Source organism: Lontra canadensis, unplaced genomic scaffold (genome assembly GCF_010015895.1).
Source record: "Lontra canadensis isolate GAN:19392208 unplaced genomic scaffold, GSC_riverotter_1.0 scaffold48, whole genome shotgun sequence".
Taxonomy (NCBI): domain Eukaryota; kingdom Metazoa; phylum Chordata; class Mammalia; order Carnivora; family Mustelidae; genus Lontra; species Lontra canadensis.
The window spans coordinates 3,550,271-3,569,205 of record NW_022631042.1 but is presented as its reverse complement, the minus strand read 5'-3'; the positions used below and the strand labels follow the sequence as shown (position 1 = coordinate 3,569,205).

The 18,935-nt window shown below is 34.6% G+C and overlaps 1 protein-coding gene across 1 annotated transcript in view; it reads right to left on the bottom strand.

Moving 5' to 3' along the window:
- The window catches only part of PCLO (piccolo presynaptic cytomatrix protein), a 397,216-nt gene that overhangs the window by 22,347 nt on the left and 355,934 nt on the right, over positions 1 to 18,935 (bottom strand). Inside the window, 1 exon segment of the mRNA XM_032873242.1 lies at positions 16,179 to 16,252. Within this exon segment, the coding sequence (XP_032729133.1) occupies positions 16,179 to 16,252 (74 nt within the window).

The following is an 18,935-nucleotide window of genomic DNA, read 5'->3' as shown; positions in this document are numbered from 1 at the left end:
GCTGACTATAAAAAAACAAATTGTAATTGGCTGACAACTATCACAGCAGTGTCAAAATCAAACTAACCTGCACGACTTGACCTACATTTTGACCCAGCCAATACATCATTAACTAAAAGGAAATGAACTCAAACTATCAGACTATCAAAAGTAACAAACACTTGAAGAAAAAGCTATCGGTCTTGAAAATAAATTGTTGGCAAATGGTTCTGACGTCCCCGGCCTCTTGCGTAACTGAAATCATTTTAAAATACTTTTCGTACCAATTAAAATGGAAGCCGAACAGACGCCCCTGCTTACTCGACACAGAGACACAGAATATGAAATGGACCCAGACACCTCGGGATTGAAGACCGAGGACCAATTCAGGTTCTTCAACCAATATCCCTGTTTCTCTGGTTTAACAAAACATTAGTGACTGAGAAAAAAAGTTTCAAAAGGTAAACACAATATCCTGGTTAATTTTAGAAGAGGGAGTATTTTGATAAATTCCGTTTCTTCTGCTTAAAAAACAAAACAAAAACAAAAAACCTTCGTGTTCCCAGAGAACTTTCTAAAATGCATTGATCGATATTTATGCACTTTCAAATATAGAATTGTAATTTCTTTTGGTTAAACCTGCTTTCAATACCTTATGGGAGCATTCTGAATTTTTTATTTTCTTGTATAACATCAGAGACATATAAAATAAAAAGTACTGAACCAATCCCCTCACTGTTTTTAGGATACAGCCTGGAATTTTTTTTTATTAAAAAATCAAATCCGTCATCCAAACTTGTTTGCCAGTGATTTTCGCCCTTCACTTAGGCTGCCCTGCACACACGCTAACACAGTTGTCAACGTGTCAAGGGAGCTGAACCCTCAAGTTTTCCGAACGACAGAATCGTAACCCTGAATGTGTACAAAGTTAAGAGAGCAAAATTTCAGTGTTCAACCTCATTCAAACTCCATTTTCCTCTTTTAATTCATCTTAAAAATGTTCTCTGAAGTGCATACCATATGGCCTTTTAAGACACAATTTGTTTCTTTAAAATTCTGTGAAGCACAGGTTCGCATTTTATCGTTTTCCCCACACTTCGTTTTATGTTATCACTTTTTGCCTGACCTCTGTTAACACGTTCAGTTTCTCCTTCAGAAATCATAGTTTCTTCTTCTGAAATCTTCTACTGAAATCACTATGATTTCAGTACTCAACAACTTATCATTGACAGTGACCACAATCACATCATTTCATCTCTACTGTGCTAAAGCTGCTCTATTTGCATTTTGATTCCGAATCATTTTGAGAACACACGCATTCCCATTTGTCTTCCCAGAGATCTCCCAGATCTCCTACTTTCCTCCTCCATCCTTCCTCGCACCAGACCCAATCGAGTCATTTTCCTCTTAAAAATCCATCTACAGGGGCGCCTGGGTGGCTCAGTGGGTTAAAGCCTCTGCCTTCGGCTCAGGTCATGATCCCGGGGTCTTGGGATGGAGCCCCACATCCAGCTGTCTGCTCAGCGGGGAGCCTGCTTCCCCCTCCCTCTCTCTCCACCTGCCTCTCTGCCTACTTGTGATCTCTGTCTGTCAAAAAAAAAAAAAAAATCCTTCTACATCTTCCAATTACCTATCTACGGCATAGAGTTTAAATTCCTCCTGATGGTGTCTGATATTTCATAAATTACCTGAACCATGATTGCCTTTCAAGCCCTGTCTCCCTCCAGCCTAAACCTGCTGCCATCACACAGAAGCACCCGCAGGTTCACCAATAATACATATTCTTTCACCATCTGAAGGCTTTGAACATGAAACTTCCTCTTACTGGAAACCTTACCAGCCCTCCTCCAGTTACACTTCTTACTACTTTTATTTCAAGAACCATCTACAAAAGCATTCCCTGCCAGGAAGGTTTTCTTTAGCCAATCTAAAGCAAGTGCCTTAATATTCCATGTACGTTCTCTTCTATTATAACGCTTATCCTAATTGTTCATAACATATCTGTCTTCCCCAGGGCATGGGTTCTTTCTGGGAGAGATTCATAATTAATCATCTTCTGCAGATCCAGCTGGGCTTTGTGAAAAACTCAACACAACCAATGCAGAATTACCATACTTTTAAGCAGACTCTGTAGTTTTTTTAATGTCTTTTTAAAAATTATTTTTATTAACAGATAATGTATTATTTGCCCTGGGGGTACAGGTCTGTGAATCATCAGGCTTATACATTTCACAGCACTCACCATAGCACGTACCCTCCCCAGTGTCCACACAGACTATGTAGTTTTTAATGGAAGCAATGCCATCACTCTGAGCTCAGTTTTAGGCTGGTAAACTCCATACAAAGCTGTATATCAACATACATAGAGATGTTTACATACAGCAGGCATGTTCAAAGAAGTCTAAGTTTTAAGACTACCTCAATATTTTTGCGTAAATATTAACTGAACGTGACAACTATATTTCTAGGCTTGCTTTATACTTCAGACTCTCTGAATCTTGAGCTCTTGATTCAAAAAATACTTAACGAGTGGGTATTTTGTGCAAATCTCTGTGCTAGACACTGGAAATCATAAATATTCTATCTAATTGAGAGAGTTATAAGAATTGAGGCCACCAGTTTTTTAAAGATACCAGCAGAGTGCTTAGCAAGGAAATGGCAGTGTGTGATGTTGTGGTTCTTCTGGTTGAAGAGGTTGTGTTGATTTTTTTTTAAAAGATCAGGTAGAACACACACACATACACAGAGAGAGAGAGAGAGAGAATACAGAGATATAGAATATATATATATCTATATAGAACATAATAGATACAGAATATATATATATATATCTAGATAGAGATATATGGAGATATATATATGGAGATATATATAGATATATCAGCAATCATGTCACAACCACATATGTAAGACAAAGCTCTGCTACAGCTTCTCAGTATTCCATAATACCAATGACAGTTTCTGGACTTCAGAAGGCAATGTAAATTACGGAATTCACAATGGTGTGCTATTTTGTGGGCAAGTAAGCATCTGCTTTCAAGAATAGTCTAAAATTGCATCGGCTTGGCGCAGGAAAATACTGAAGTGCAAAAGATGACTTAATAGACAGCAATTCTTTTTCAAAATAAAAGAATTAAACAGGTGAATGCTTTTTTTCCTGTAACTGTTATCGTTGCAAAGCAAATAGGATATATTGATTATTTGGAAAGAAGCAGTTTGTACTTTCCTCAGAGTATGTTATCTCAGGTCTGTGTTACTTCCTTATTTGTAAAATTGGTTCCTTCAGGGAAAGTGTTATTTGGTTGAGCAAGGACTTCTGTGAAACGTGCTGGTCTTTTTTTGGAGGGAGGATGGAAGTTAGTTCTCCTTTTTACTTAAATGTAAGAGGTTTTATTTTTTTCCCTATAGAATATTATGTAAATTTTCAAATGATTTTCTGGATAAAACAAATAAGAATGTTTCAATCAGAGGAAATAGCTAACAATCCAAATGGTAGAAAAACAAATTATTTTCAATGAATTCTAACATTTTCCAAAATTCTGAAATTTTTGTTGCTGAGCATTTATAAGATTTGTTTTAACTTTTGAGCGATGTGGAAAAAAATGTTAAAACATCTTGATTCCATAGCCTTTTTTCCCCCAGAGATTTTGTATTTTAGTTATCAAAGTCAGTTTCTGGGTATTACATGCAAACAGTGCGTCATGGAACACTACATGAAAACTAATGATGTGCTGTGTGGTGACTAACATAACATAATAAAAAAAATGACAAAGTGAAAAAGCTTTGTCTGTGTAACAGTAATGCCATCAGAATAACTTGACGAATGAGTATATTAAAGAAAGCACTTAATGGCAATAACTATTACCAAAGAATTTTAAAAGAATGAATATTCATAATCATTAGGGTAATAGTAGGAAGATGTTTACTGCAAATAATGGCACTTTTTTCTTGTACTTGTTCATACTATTTGATTGCTAGCTCTAATTTTTTATTCCCTCATATATCAAAAACTTGAATCATTGTACATTTTATGCCTTTTTTTCCCAAAAATCAATTCTCCCATGTCCCAATCCTTCATTTTTACCTAACCCTTGAAAAAATTGCCAAGAAAAACCTACTAGCAACGATTTTTCTGTTTTCTTTGGTTCTTTCTATATTAATTTCTTAAAATAATATTTTATTGCCATTATAATTTATTGATGTTTTATTTTGGTGGATGAAGATTTAGTCTTATTCTTGCAACTTAGTTATCTTAGTTATGTTGCAATCTTGATTATACTAATATTTGGTATTTACATTGACGTGACCAACATTGTTCACATCTGAGACCATTTAGGTACTACATGGAGTTCTTTACCTAAACTCTTTTTTGTTTTTCCTCAAATTATTAATAATTTTTATTTTACAGTTTGCTTAGCTTTCTGTATACCTACCCCAATTGTTCGCAAAATATCCAAGAGTACTAAAACCCCATTCAAAACCATTTTTCAATTGGCCAGACACATCGTGATTTCTATCAATTTCTCTTTTCCCGTCCTGCATGAACACCCCACTCATCCAGATAGGTAGCATAAGAAGTAAAATTTTTGAGACCTAGCCTTCCCCAAAATGATTTTACCTAACGTTTACAGTTGATGGATAGTTTGTGGATAGAATTTTTTTTTAAGACTTTATTTGTTTCACAGAGAGAGATCACAAGTAGGCAGAGAGGTAGGCAGAGGCAGAAGGGGGCAGGGGGAAGCAGGTTCTCTGCTGCTCAAGGAGCACAATGCTGGGCTCCATCCCAGTACTCCGGGATCATGACCTGAGCTGAAGGCAGAGGCTTAACCCATTGAGCCACCTAGGTGCCCTATGGTAGAATTTTAGTTACAATGCCTTCCACTTTGAATGTCATAGGCATTATCCATTTTTCTCTATTCTTTTAAATGTCTATTTTGCTATTGGGAAATTATATGGACTCTTGTCCTTCTTCTGTTGCATATAATGTATTTTAATTAATTGTCTCTAGATGTATTTGGAATCTTTTTTATATCTCTGAACTATTATGATGTTGTTCCAGTTGTCTTTTTTCATTCCTTGTCTTTCCAATATGGAGATTTACTTTCTTTGATTTGGGGGAGCAATGTGCTATTTTTTGAATAATATTCTCTCCATTCTTACTATTTTCCATGTAATTACTATTAGTTAGAATTTGAACCTATTGGCTTTATCATTTAATTTTCTTGTTGTAACAACTATAAGTTAATTGATAATTTCCCTCCAGTGAAATGCCTGTTTCACTGAAATGTTATTTCATAACTTCTGATCATTTTTTCTCTTTAATTGAGAAAAATATGAGGGATCTTTAAGGAGATGTTTATTTAGGATAATGATCATTTGGTGATCATATATACATTTTTTTAATCTGATCATCAATTGTTTGTTGCTTTTGCTTTTTTTCTCTTTTACCATTTAAGTTTTATTATTTTTTTCTGCAGGCAAAAACGTTATTATTTCTGTCATGGTTTATGGATTTCTTTTAATGCTTAGAAAGCTACCCTGCAAATGCCACCAAGGTTATACAAATAGTCTCCTAAATTTCTTCAAATATTTTTATTATTTTTAACTTTATCTCCTTTATCCAACTTTAAATTACTACTATATGGTACAACCCAATAGACTAATGTTCTTTTCTTACAGAAGAAAATTATGACACGGCTATTTGAAAAAAAACTTTCTACTGAGTAAAAATGTCCAGTTAGTTTAAAATTTATAGTCATATTGTCATATATACACTATGTTATTTCATTTGTGTACACATCTATTTTGCTAATACAATACTGTTTTGAGTATAGTGATTTAATGGAAATTTAAATGTCTGGTAATTAATTAAAAAATTCTTGGTAAACTACATAGTGCCTATAATGTAACTGATATTGATATTAGTTAATTGGGGATAGGCATCAACATAGACAAATGCTTTCTTTTTTAATTATTGCAGACCATCTTATAAATTTAAAATAGTTTTTCATGAAGTAGCTTTGTAACTATAAATATTAAGATAAAAATGTTAGAAAGTATATCGGGATAGAGTCAGATGACAGTAGATTACGTATCTGTAAATTTTAACCCAGACTATTTAATTAGTTGCTATGCGACTCTGAGTGAATGGTTTCATTGCTCTGAGTCTCTGTTTCCATAACTATAAAGTTGAAATCATTATTTCCTATCTGTATCCCTGGCTGTTTTGTGACAAACCAGATAATGTACATGCATTTAGAACAAAATAAATGCTAGATATCCATAATATATATGCATCTGTGTTATTAATTCTACAGCTATGGTAAGAGAATTCTCTTGGCTTATATTCATTCAGTACCTTCTGCTACACTGTAATGTCCTTATCTTGATTTAAGAGCTGCTCTCTCATAAATAAATCAGAGCACTAACTCCCAATACAAGAATACAAGTATTTCAGGGACTTCTAGGCAACAAAGACACTTTTTTAAAATATTAAAAATTTCCATTAGAGATATTAATTTCTGAAAGTATAAAATATTCTGGGCTTTAAGTTTGTCAATTGTTAGTTCTTTGATGTATACTAAGGCTAAGAATAGCCAAGGTATCTTCCAGAAATTTATCGAACCTTTAGTGGTCCATCAACAACCTCCAGAGATGAATCTGGCTCAGAGTAAAGACCTAGAATGTTTTTTTACACTTTAATATTTGACTACTTTTAGCAGACACCTTCAATTTTACATTCCCAGTGGGTACTATGGGTCCAGAGATCAGCTGAACTGATTTTAAACCCAGGCAGTTTCAGGAAATATGATAAGGTCTAGGGAAGCAACCCTAGAGAGAAGGAAGGGATTCCTAAACAAGAGAGTACATCAGAATTATTTGGGGGAAGAAGAATAGCTTGAAATACTATAATAACAGTATTGGAAACAAATGGGAAAATGTAGTACCCTAAAAATATCTTTTTCACTGGAAGGCTACAGGCTGAGAAGAAAAAAAAAAGATCATTTTCGAGAACATCGGTTGAAAAGGCTTGGGAAGAATTAGGCCAGCAGTAATCACTTACATGATACAGGTGACGATGGAAACAATGATAACCAGCATTGACTATGAGGCAGCTACAGTGCCAGGCACATTACACTCCTTATTTCCATCACTCCCTGCAGCACACTAGTCAGGTAGGTACTACTGTTATTCTTATATTTGTAGATTAGGTACCAGAGACTTCAAGAGTTTCAATAACTTGCCTAATACCATGCATATAAATTAGCATGTCCAAATCAGCATATAAAAATATACCATGTCAATGGATAAGAAAATAGTATATGTATTGATGTCAATTAGCTCAAAATTATATTAGAGTTTTCATTTAATTTCAATAAATATTTATGTGGAATTTCCTTTGCTTCTCAACAAAGAGAGATTTATTTCTTTTTTTTTTAATTAGGTTATTTATTTGACACAGAGAGAGAGAGAGATCACAAGTAGGCAGAGAGGCAGGTGGAGAGAGAGGAGGAAGCAGGCTCCCCGCTAAGCAGAGAGCCTGATGTGGGGCTTGATCCCAGGACCCTGAGATCATGACCTGAACCTAAGGCAGAGGCTTAACCCACTGAGCCACCCAGGCACCCCTAAAGTTCTTTTTTAAAAATTAAAAAAAAAAAACAAGTAAAAACAGTCCAATTTTAAAAACTGAAAATAGAATTAGGATAATTGAATAGGTGTGGCAGATAAAGACAGACAGATATATCAATAAAATTTCCAGAAAGCCCATTACCAGACATAAATACACTTGAAAATTTTGAATATGAGTGATGTGGCATTTTATATCAGTGAGGAAAAGAAAGCTTATTCAACAAATGTTTCCAGGAAAATTGATTTGCTGTTATCTCATGGCATGGAATAAAAGAAATTGACTTAGATAATTAGATATTACATTTCACACCACAAAAGAACTAGATAAAAATAGAAATCATTATGTACCTAATATCCTCAATTGGGTAGAGAATACTTAAGCAAATAATTAAAGATGAAATGATATACAGAATTAATTATAAATCTGACCCTGTGAACATTTGTATTTAAATTCATGAGCAAGAGCCAGGGATTGAAATTGCCATTTTTAGGGGCATCTGGGTGGTGTAGTCGGTTAAGCGTCTGACTCTTGGTTTCAGCTCAGGTCACGAGCTTAGGGTCATGTCTTAACTTTTTCCCCGAAAGCACTAAAATCCTTTGGCTTTTAATTTCTCTGCATATGGCTTGCAAGGGTGGTGGTGGGGAGGAGCCTAGCATAAACTGTTACTGAGATTTTTCTTTTTCTGGTGGATGGAGCTTAAGAGAGACAATGTTTAGATGTTCCCTAAATGTTACTACCTTATGATGGAATCTAGATCCAAAGTGAGACCTGAATCCTGAACTCTAGAATCACAGTCCAACTTCATAGTATGTATTGTTCTACCTGGATTTCATGTTTATACAGTTACCCTTGAACAACATCAACATGGGTTTGAATTGCACAGGTCTGCTTACATGCAGATTTCTTTTATAAATACAGTACAGAATCATAAATCATTTTCCTAATGATTTTCTTAATATTTTCTTCAACTTACTTCATTTTAAGACTATGGTATATAATATACATAACATATAAAATACATGTTAATTGACTTTTTATGTTATCAGTAAAGCTTCCAGTCAATAGTAGGCAATGATTTGTTAAGTTTTGGGGGAATGAAAGTTATACACGGATTTTCAACAGTGCAGGGAGTCCACAAGCTTAACCCCTGCATTGCTTAAGGGTCAACCATACTTCAATCCCAAAAAAGTCCTAAAAGATGATTTGAATGTAAAAGGAGATCTACCTTGTTCTTCCACAGAAAGAGTAATATTGTGAGTTTGATACTGTCTAAATTCCTCATTAACATTTAATATTTCCCATTGTTTTTGTACCAATTTCAAGTTTCTCTGCTCTCCTTTGGCACCCTTTATCCAGTTTCACTGAATTGCTTTCCCCCTCCACACGTCATATCCTTTCTTTCATTTGCATCTTTCCTCACCATGTTCCCTCAGCCTGGAATTTGCCTTTCTCATTGCTATCTGGATCTGGTTCCTCTTTCAAAACAGTCACCACCTGTAACCTCTTCCACAGAATCGTGCCCCCCGACTCCCACAGATTTAGCAATGCTTTCCAATGTCTAAATCCTAAAGCACATAATTTGCTCTTGAATTTATGAACCATTATCACAATTCTTCTTTGCATTATACTTATTAAAGGTAATAAAATATTTAACACCAGGAATGGCACAAGTCTCTAGCCACTGTGAATGTTTTGGGTCTACCCAATGAATGAGTATGCTTGCTTGCTCACCACTTAATTATGAGATAGAACATCCTAGATCATAAGCCCTTTCACATCAGCATTGTATTGAATTGATCTCTGTAGCATCCAGATTTTTAATACAATGTCTTGCAAATAATAGATATATTTAGTACTGATCAATTATAGACATACAAAAACAAAGTATATGTATTAGTAAAATTAGGGCAAGAAGCTCAGAAACAAGCAAACATATTCAATCCACTGAAAACAGTTTCATAACATAATGTACATATGGTTGTCATTTTTTTTTAAGATTTCAATTATTTATTTGACATACAGGGATCACAAGTCAGCAGAGAGGCAGGCAGAGAGAGAGGGGGAAGCAGTTTCCCTGCTGAGCAGAGAGCCCGATGCGGGGCTCGATCTGGTTGTCAATTATCAAGCACAATTTGTGTACGATAAGTAATCAAATGATACAGAATAATCCACTAATCACATTTCCCTTGATCACATTCTGACCTCAAAATTGATATAAAAATCAAATAACATATTTTCTTAATGATTTTAACAAAACATCCACAATAAATATACTGTAAATAAATTTTGTCTATCATCACTTTCAATAAAACTGAACTTAAATAATTTTTTATTTAAAAATTAAGTCCTTGAGTATGAGATGCAAACTTCTAGTTATAAAATAAATAAGTCACAGAAATGAAAAGTACGGCATAAGGAATATAGTCACTAATAGTGTAATAACACTATTTGTTGACAGGCGGTGACTACACACCATGGTGAGCACGGAGTAATGTACAGAATTGTCAAATCATGATGATGTACACTTGAAACTGATACAACATGGAATGTAACTATACTTCAATAATAAGATTAATTAATTAACTCCTTGAAAGATCCATTCTTGACATCATTAAAATGAACAGAATCAGAAAATTCCAGAATAATAAAAGGAGAAGTGATATACAAAAGACAAAAAAAAAAGACATTTCATATTTAATTTGAAATTTCCTCAGTCTAATTAGAAAGAGAGGAAATAAATGTCTAGAGGACGCAATGAATTTTTCTTCAGGATCAAGATTATAACTATTGTCTGAATCGGGGGAATTCTACATGGAGCTCAGAAGGACAAGGACTAAGTAACATTCCACACTGTAGCCCAGGGCTTATCCCCGTGCTGGTCACAACAGGTGCTCGATAAGTATTTGCTGAGCAACCTGTGGGATGCCCTCTGAACAGTGATTATTATGTTCTAACTAGGGCCTCTCAGAGTGGTGTTTTATTTTCCTCTTTGCTGGCTAATATTTAAACAACCCAGTTGGTCATGGAAAGAGGGAAAATTAAATGAATATATATACATATATAAAAGAAAATAGAGAAAAGTTTTTTAAAAGCTATTTAAAAAAAAATGTTTCTCAAAACCAGATAACAATATAGAGACTCGAGGCCTGAGGTCTAGATTTTTATTGGTTTAATGTAGGAAGTCATTTCTGTTCTGCACTTGTCCCATGGACTTCATAAAATGTGTTCATTCACCTTGAAAGCACTCATACTAATCACCACTGGAGCAATGTAAAAAATATATATGTGTGTATAAATGACTTGAGATGCCAGTTAAAATGAGATTGTTGTGGTCATTATTGACTTTAATTTCAACATAAACTGTTAAGCTTTTTCAACAACAGCAAAAAACCCCCACTTCCAGTAAGATGTTGAATCGAATCTTGTTCTCTGTCCTATCTCCTGACTCCAGCCTCCTTGGGTTAGCATTATTGGTGATTGGCTTTCACAGACTCAATTATCTGAAAGCATTTGTGGGTTGAGTTGAGCATATTTCTATAATGGCAGAGGTATATTTGTTCTGCCCCATTGAAAATGGAAATTGAGTGATTAAATTAAGACTTCTAAAGATACTTAGGAAAATAAATGATGTATTAGGGTGATTTGTTTTTGAAATACATGCAGCCAGAAAATTAAACCTCATGCAAAGTGTGATTCTTAATGCCTGCTGCTAAAGCTTGTGCACCCCTGGTTTAGGAGAATAAATGGGTTAAGCCAGACACTATATGTAATGTCCACGGATGCCCACCAATAAACAGGAACACTATTAAATACAACAAATGAAAACAAGGTAGGAAAGGGCTCATCATCTATTAAGAGTGTCAGAGGGTTTTAGTGTAGATGGGGAAAACACTTGTCAGTTACAATTGGGAAGGCTAACTGATTTGGTCTAAATTTGTAAGAGGAGTGGTCTTGTATAGCTCTTCCGAAGAGTGCGTGATATTTCATCAGTCTTGACTAGTGTCATTCTTGGATGGAATCCAAATGGCTCTCTTTTATATTCACTTGTATTTATTTTATTTGTTTGTTTGTTTTTAAAAGATATTTATTTATTTATTTATTTGAGAGAGGTAGAAAGAGCAAGAGCTGGAGGTGGGGTCAGGGGTGGGTGGCTGGGGAAGGACAAGCAGACTCCCTGCTGAGCAGGGAGCCCCAAAGTGGGGCTCGATTCCGGGGCCCTGGAATCATGACCTGAGCTGAAGGCAGATGCTGAGCCAACTGAGCCACCCAGGTACCCCTGTGTTCACTTTTAATTTAATAATAGCTACAATGTAAGGGATGTTAATCATGTGCCAAACACAGTGTTTATTTGCACTTTACATTGTGTGCTTATTTAAATTATGAAAGTTCAACCAGTTATTAGCAGAGGCAGTCCACAGGAGTCCTACCATTTTTTACTACAATTTGGGTTGGAACTCCAGAAACTCTGATTGATCTCATATTCTGACACACAGAGCATGAGATTAATCAGCATGAGATTAAAATTTATGTCACTGTGATAGGGAAGATGCAACATTATTAGAGAAAATGACTAAGTGTAAAATGATTTTTTAAAAGAATCAGAATGCGGAATAAATAGATTTACTCAATAAATAGAACAAGGACACGACTAGCATTAAAAAAATTTCTATAACATGCTCCACATAAAATTTGAACCCCATAAAACATTACTTTTTGTATTCTGTATAGTTTAATTCTAAAACAACAATAAAAATGTTATAAAAACAAACTGTCCAAGGGTGATTACTTAAAATCTATGATATACTCGTGATTTAAAGTATGCATATCTTTGTAGATTAGTTTTCCTTAGAGTGGACCAAGGTGTCCGTAAAACAAAGTACTTAAATGTGTAACACGAAAAACTCAAGGGGAAGTGGAACATTCAAAAAAACCTTAGTAGTTACTAAGAGATAACTTTTCTGGTACCTTGATGAAGAATTTAAAGGAGGAAAAAATCCAGTCAAGAAACTGAACATTATGAGTAAAACCAAACTGACTGAACTCTGTTTTGTTTGTTTTTCTCCCACAAATTGGCTACATATGTTGCCTGACAACAAAAGGAAGAGAAAGCAATCCTCTGAATTGATCAGAACAAAATGTATATCATAAATATACCTGCATTACAGCACAAGAGCTGATTCTATATTTCTAAGGGGCAAAGCAAAATATTGTATATTAAATTGATCTTTTCTTTTTATTTGCTCATAGTAATTAAATTCCTGTATGATTTAATAATTTTCTCCCCACTCTCTATTCTTTTTTTTTTTTTTAGGAGCTATTTATTTTGAGAGAGAGAGAGTTATTTATTTTGAGAGAGAGAGCGCGCGCGCACATGTACACATGCGGGGACAGAGGGAGAGCGAGAATCTCAAGCAGACTCCCCACTGAATGCAGAACCTGACACAGGGCTTGATTTCACAACCCTGAGATCATGACCTGAGTAGAAATCAAGAGTCAGATGCTTAACTGACTAAGCCACCAAGGTGCTCTCTACATATTCTTTTAAATTTAAAATTATTTGTAAAGCTTAAATACTTACTGCAGATTTCTTCTTCATATTATTAGCAATCTCTCTCTCTCTCTCTTTTAAAATATTTTATTTATTTGGCAGAGAGAGAGAGAGACAGTGAGAGAGGAACACAAGTAGGGAGAGAGGGAGAGGGAGAAGCAGGCTTCCTGCTGAGCAGGGAGCCGGATGTGGGGCTCAATCCCAGGATCCTGGGATTATGACCTGAGCCGAAGGCAGACACTTAACCACAGAGCCACCCAGGGGCCCCTATTAGCAATCTCTTATATATCTCTTGCAGTTGGATATTTTCATGCCCAACTTCATATAGATAGTAAATTATAAATTTGCTTATTGTCCAAACTTCAGAAGTCACTCAGTCAAAAATAATCTGTCCAAAATATTGTTACTGAAAGGGCACATAACTATAAATGATTAGCATTACATTACGTATTCTATCTTATCCTCATCCTCAACCTCCAGCCCTCTGCTCAATAACTAATCTGAGATTAAATGTTGATAAGAGTCAGTTCACTAAAATATAAACAGATGGACTCACAAGCTTAAATAAAATATAAAATAGCGTATGATTGCCTCATACTTGTAGGAGTGATGGGAAAGAAGAAAGAAGTATTAGGCTGAACAATTCTTATTCATTGACAGTTATTAACATTTATACTAAAATAATTTCATCAATAAACTTTTTTCCTTTTTAATTTCTTTTTTAATTTAATTTTATTTTTTCAGTGTTCCAAGATATCAGTGAACATTAAAATTAAAATTAAGTAATTCTACTTTGAAAAAAGAGTACATGAATTGCTTCTCTAATTACCTGAATTCTAGAATCATATAAAAATCAATGAGCATTATTTTCACATATTATTATATCATTTATTCATTCAATCAACAAACATTCTTCTTTTTTTAAACCAAAGACATGAAAAGCTTTATGTGGTCAAAGGAAATGATTTAAAAACCATGAGGGAAATGAAAAGAGCAAAGAATCAATGGAATATTGTACTGTGCTCTTGCTGCTTGAAAAGATCCAAGACGCACAGTTGATTCAATATTAACCAAAGTCCTTGACGAATGGCATATAGGAGTTCAACAAACATTCTAGAAGCAACGCTATGGGTAAAGCTTTCTGCCAAGTGCTGGGCAACCAGGATGACTAAACCATAGCTCCAGGCTAAATGTTGTTCAATTTTATGGAGGAGACAGGCATAAAAACAGATACATTCAAATCAAAGAACAAAATATGGAAATTATGGTTTAAACAGGAACAGATTTGGTTAGTGGTAGAAGAGCACAGGAGGAGAAGGACACAAAATCTGGAAGAGGGTGAATTAAGTCAGGACGTATGTAATCTGATTCTTCCATGGGATCTTCAGGCAAGATACCGCACTGGCCCTGCACCTCGGGGCCCTTGGGTGCATTCTCCGGCTTCCCCCTGCTCTCCTATCAGGGTAGCTGTCCCCTTGGCTGTTTCCCTGGCTCGCCTGGCAGTTGGCTTCCAGTGGGATGTGATCAGGCAGCACTGGCAGAGATTGGAGAATGGGAAGAAGGAAGTAACCAGGATATTTCTCCCCATCCTCACCTATCTCTGGATGTATTTCTGGCATTTGCTGTTTCTCTTCCTTGTCCCCTGCTCCCTGCAATTCAGGCTTGCCCTGGTTTCAGCTCTCAGGATAGTAGCTTCCGTCTGCCACCTCACTAGGTCTGTCATTACACCGCCGGGTTTCTCAGGGAGACTGTGAGTATGTAACCATTGCCAGCCATCAACTTCCCCTACTTTAAATATTCAGAGTGGTTTCCATTTTGTTGGTTGGATGCAAGTGCCTGGCAGACATGAACTATTGGAGGCTGAATTCCAGGGAGTCTGGAGGGTAAATTTGGACCTAATCGACATATATATGAGAATTGCTGAGTTTATGTACTGAGTATATAAAATGATGGGTAGATTAACGGTGGAACCCTGGGAAAACAGCAGCAGATAATACAGTCTTTGAATGAATCTAAAGAAAAAGTTTTAGTAGAATCAGAAAAATGTGGTATCTACTAATCCACAAGGAACCTAGCTGTCATTGGCATCCAACATTTGCCAGATGAGGTTTCTGAAGACAGATCAGGTCACCAGTTAGATAACAGGACCAGATTTGAAATCCAAATCTGGGTTTCCTATTTCTTCATCTTGTGTCTTTGTGATACCATGCCATTAATCATTCCTTTTCATAGCAGGTGATTTGGCATTCAGGTTACTTGCTCTTATCTTCTGTGATATTTGCACCTCCGTTTCTTCTTATGTAAAAACCAGTATATGGTATTATTGACCTTCGTGGGTAATTTTAAGAATTAAATGAGATACTATATGAAAAGTACTTAGAATAGTATAAAGTAATTAAGAGAGTTGAAATTACTGAGAGGTTATGCAATCTAAGAAGGTTAATAGTGTTGTCAGATCTTATCACAATATTATGAAAGATAAGCTAGTCATTGTATACCTTACAGGTACTGAATAGCTCCCAAAGTTCAAGATTTTCTTGCATTTTGTAATCAAATTGGGTTTTTACTTTAGAAGTTAGTCATTTTTTTCCTGTAAATTGATTTTTATGCCATTAGTTTCTACTGAGCTCCATACATTTAAGAATTTCCATTTTAAGTTTCATGATTTATTTCTATTTGTATGCTATTTTAACAAAAAAAATTTTTTTAATCTCAATGAGATTTCCCTGAGAGTCTTCTGAGTCTCCCCCCTGTCATCCTTCTCACTTTTCTTTCTCTTTTAAACTTTTAGTACCCCAAAGTATTTAAATGTTAAATGTAAATCAAGAAATTGGGAAATTTTTAAATGAAATTACAAGATAATTCTAATCTACTAGATAACATAGAGAACGGTGTCATTTTCCTAGTGTTGTTGCCATTAGCACTTAGAAATTTACATTTGTATTCAAAGAGAAACACATCAAACACTCATAGTGTAACATGTAGAGTTAACAAAAATCAGTATTATACATTTTAACTTACCCTCCGTGTCTGCTAGTCCCACTCCTACTCCTGGCTGCTTTACAGGCTCTTGCCCATTCTGCCCCATCTTTCCTCTGTTTAAAAGAAAATAAAAGGTTACACATTTAGTTATGCTCTCTTAAATGCAAATGAGAAGACCAAGTTCCCAAAAAATAGAGTAACATTATACATTCAGACCTGCAATAAATTACTCGAATTGCCATAAATTGCTTTATATCATGTGAATTTTAAAATAGGGACTTGTTTCTTTTTCATACTTAGTCTGAATATAATACCTCAAAATTCAGTGTCTTATTTGTTGACTCATTCATCAAAGATCAGACTATCATGAAATTTTCAAATTTTGCTTGAGAATTACGGTGTTGTTGTTTTTTTCATTTTTAACTTAAGAAGTGAGGAGAGTTTTTATGTCTTTATGTTTTGTTATGATGACTTTTATAGACCCTTTGTGAGAAGGGAAATGTTGAATTAAATAACTTAAAAGAATAATATTGTAATAACACAGATTTTTATTTCACTTAGTGAATTTCAGATCCCTTCTGGTTTCAACTGTGTGTAGCATATTGGCTTTTGAAGTCAGACTTCCTGGTCTCTGCCTCTGACTTCACAATTTCATGCTATGTGTCATCTAAGGCAAATCTACTCAATCTGGTGAATCGATTTCTCCTTTTGTAATATAAAGATAATAACACTAGCTAGCTTTTGGGTAGGAGAAAATCACATGGAAAATTTATATACAGTACTTTACACAGTGTCAGAAACAACATAAAATTAAATAAATAGAAAATATTAATAGGTAAGTATGAACATAATGGCTTTAGAATTCAACCAGAGTCTACTACTCCTTTAGTTTCAGCCTTGAACTTTCAAGAAGGGCAAATCAATGAAGAATTCATGATACTCTGAGCACTGTGTGTTCAGAATATTGATAATGTAACAGCCCAAACTCTTCTTATTTTTTCAATAAGAGAAAAAGCTACATGGCATAGAAAAGATTTTGGAGTTGCCTTTATACATACTTATATAAGATGTTTTAAAACGATGAAATAGAAACACCTAAGTTTTAAAAAGGGTGTTTGAACAAAAGAATGCCTCGATACTATGCTTTCTTTTTTTTTTTCGATACTATACTTTCTAGATAATAATTCTAACACAGCAAGATTTGCTAACAATTAATTCTTACTTTCACAAAAATATTTGCTTTGCTGAATTTGCTGAGAATGTAATCGTGTTTCTTTCTTAAGAATCCAATCACATCTCACTTGAAAATGGCTCTAAAGATTCTCTTACCATTCTATAGAGATGGTTCTGCACATAATGAAAGAGGAGTAGATATAAACTCAGAAATTATTTTATCTTAAAAGCCATTACATTTTTCCATTATGACAACTCTAGGTCAAAGGTTTGAACACAAATTCTTATCAAGTGTGAAGGACATGCAAAAATGTTAGAAATCATGGATATACTTATATACATATAGACACAGTCTGCCTCTGAATATATGCCAAAAAAGTCTTGATTAAGCAATAAAAGAAACTTAAATCTGTGTAATTGCTTCAGTGAGATTCAATACAAGTGAATGGTAAATTAAAAAAAAGAATTCGCTCTGCTCTGTTCCAATCAGAGAGAAAAGCTTAACAACACAGTAGCAGTCTTACCATGAGCAAGACACTATGACTAGCAGAGGGAACCAAACGTCCTGTTACTGAGTCAAACTCAAATGGAAAGGAGAAGCATTTTAGGAGTGTTCATCTAACACATGAGAGTACTAAAAAATTACTCTTCTATGTATGTCCAATTTTGACAAAATAATTAAAATTTTTAGTAATAGTAAAATTTGGGTAATTTTTTATTTGACCTTGAGTCCTAGCTTTTGAATTTTAATGGTATCTGGTATTCAGCTGCAGTCTTTTTTTCCAATGAAAACTGATTATAATGTTAGATGCACAGGTAAATGTGTACAAGAGGCATTTCTAAGATCTTACAGGTACTTCTGCAGCATTGTGAAGCTAAATGAAGTACGAAGGAAACATGACTGTGGGTTATATGAAGGATGTAATTTTTCTGAATTCCCAGGAAATAATCTTCAGCTCAGAACATGCGGACTACACATTTTATAACTTCTATTTGTTAATCAATCACCAATAGTTATTGAACTCTTATGTTAACTTAAGCAGTAATTGTGTTAGACACAAAAGGGTATATAAAAGAAATACCAAATATTGCTTTGGAAACAAGAATTTTCTTTGTGCTCATACAGCAAAACAATGGTGTGCCTGAGGCAGTTTTGAAAGGCTTTGAGGAAAATGGGAAAAACAAAACTGGAATGTGGTATGTATGTAAAAAAATAATCTAATTCCACTTTAGATATTCAGATACTGAGGAAATAACATGCTTTTTCTCTGGAAGTTATAACTTTATCATCAGTGTTTAATTATTTGAAATGTATGGATAAATTGGAGGGATATTAAGCGATGTGTAGTTAAAAAAATTACAAACTCATATGATATTCACAGCCTAGTGAGAGATATGTAATGAATTTGCTGATATTCTCTTCATACAGGATCATCAGAGAAAGAGGGCTAATGAGATCAGACTCCTTTTAGAAGTAATGTCCAATAAAAAAGAACTGATTAAATATAAATAATATTGAATCCATAGCCCAAGTCTTACTGAAAAAAAAAAAAAAAAGATGGGCAGGTGATCCAATAATGTAACAGTTGAAGTAGGAAAACTGTAACATGAAAATCATAAAAT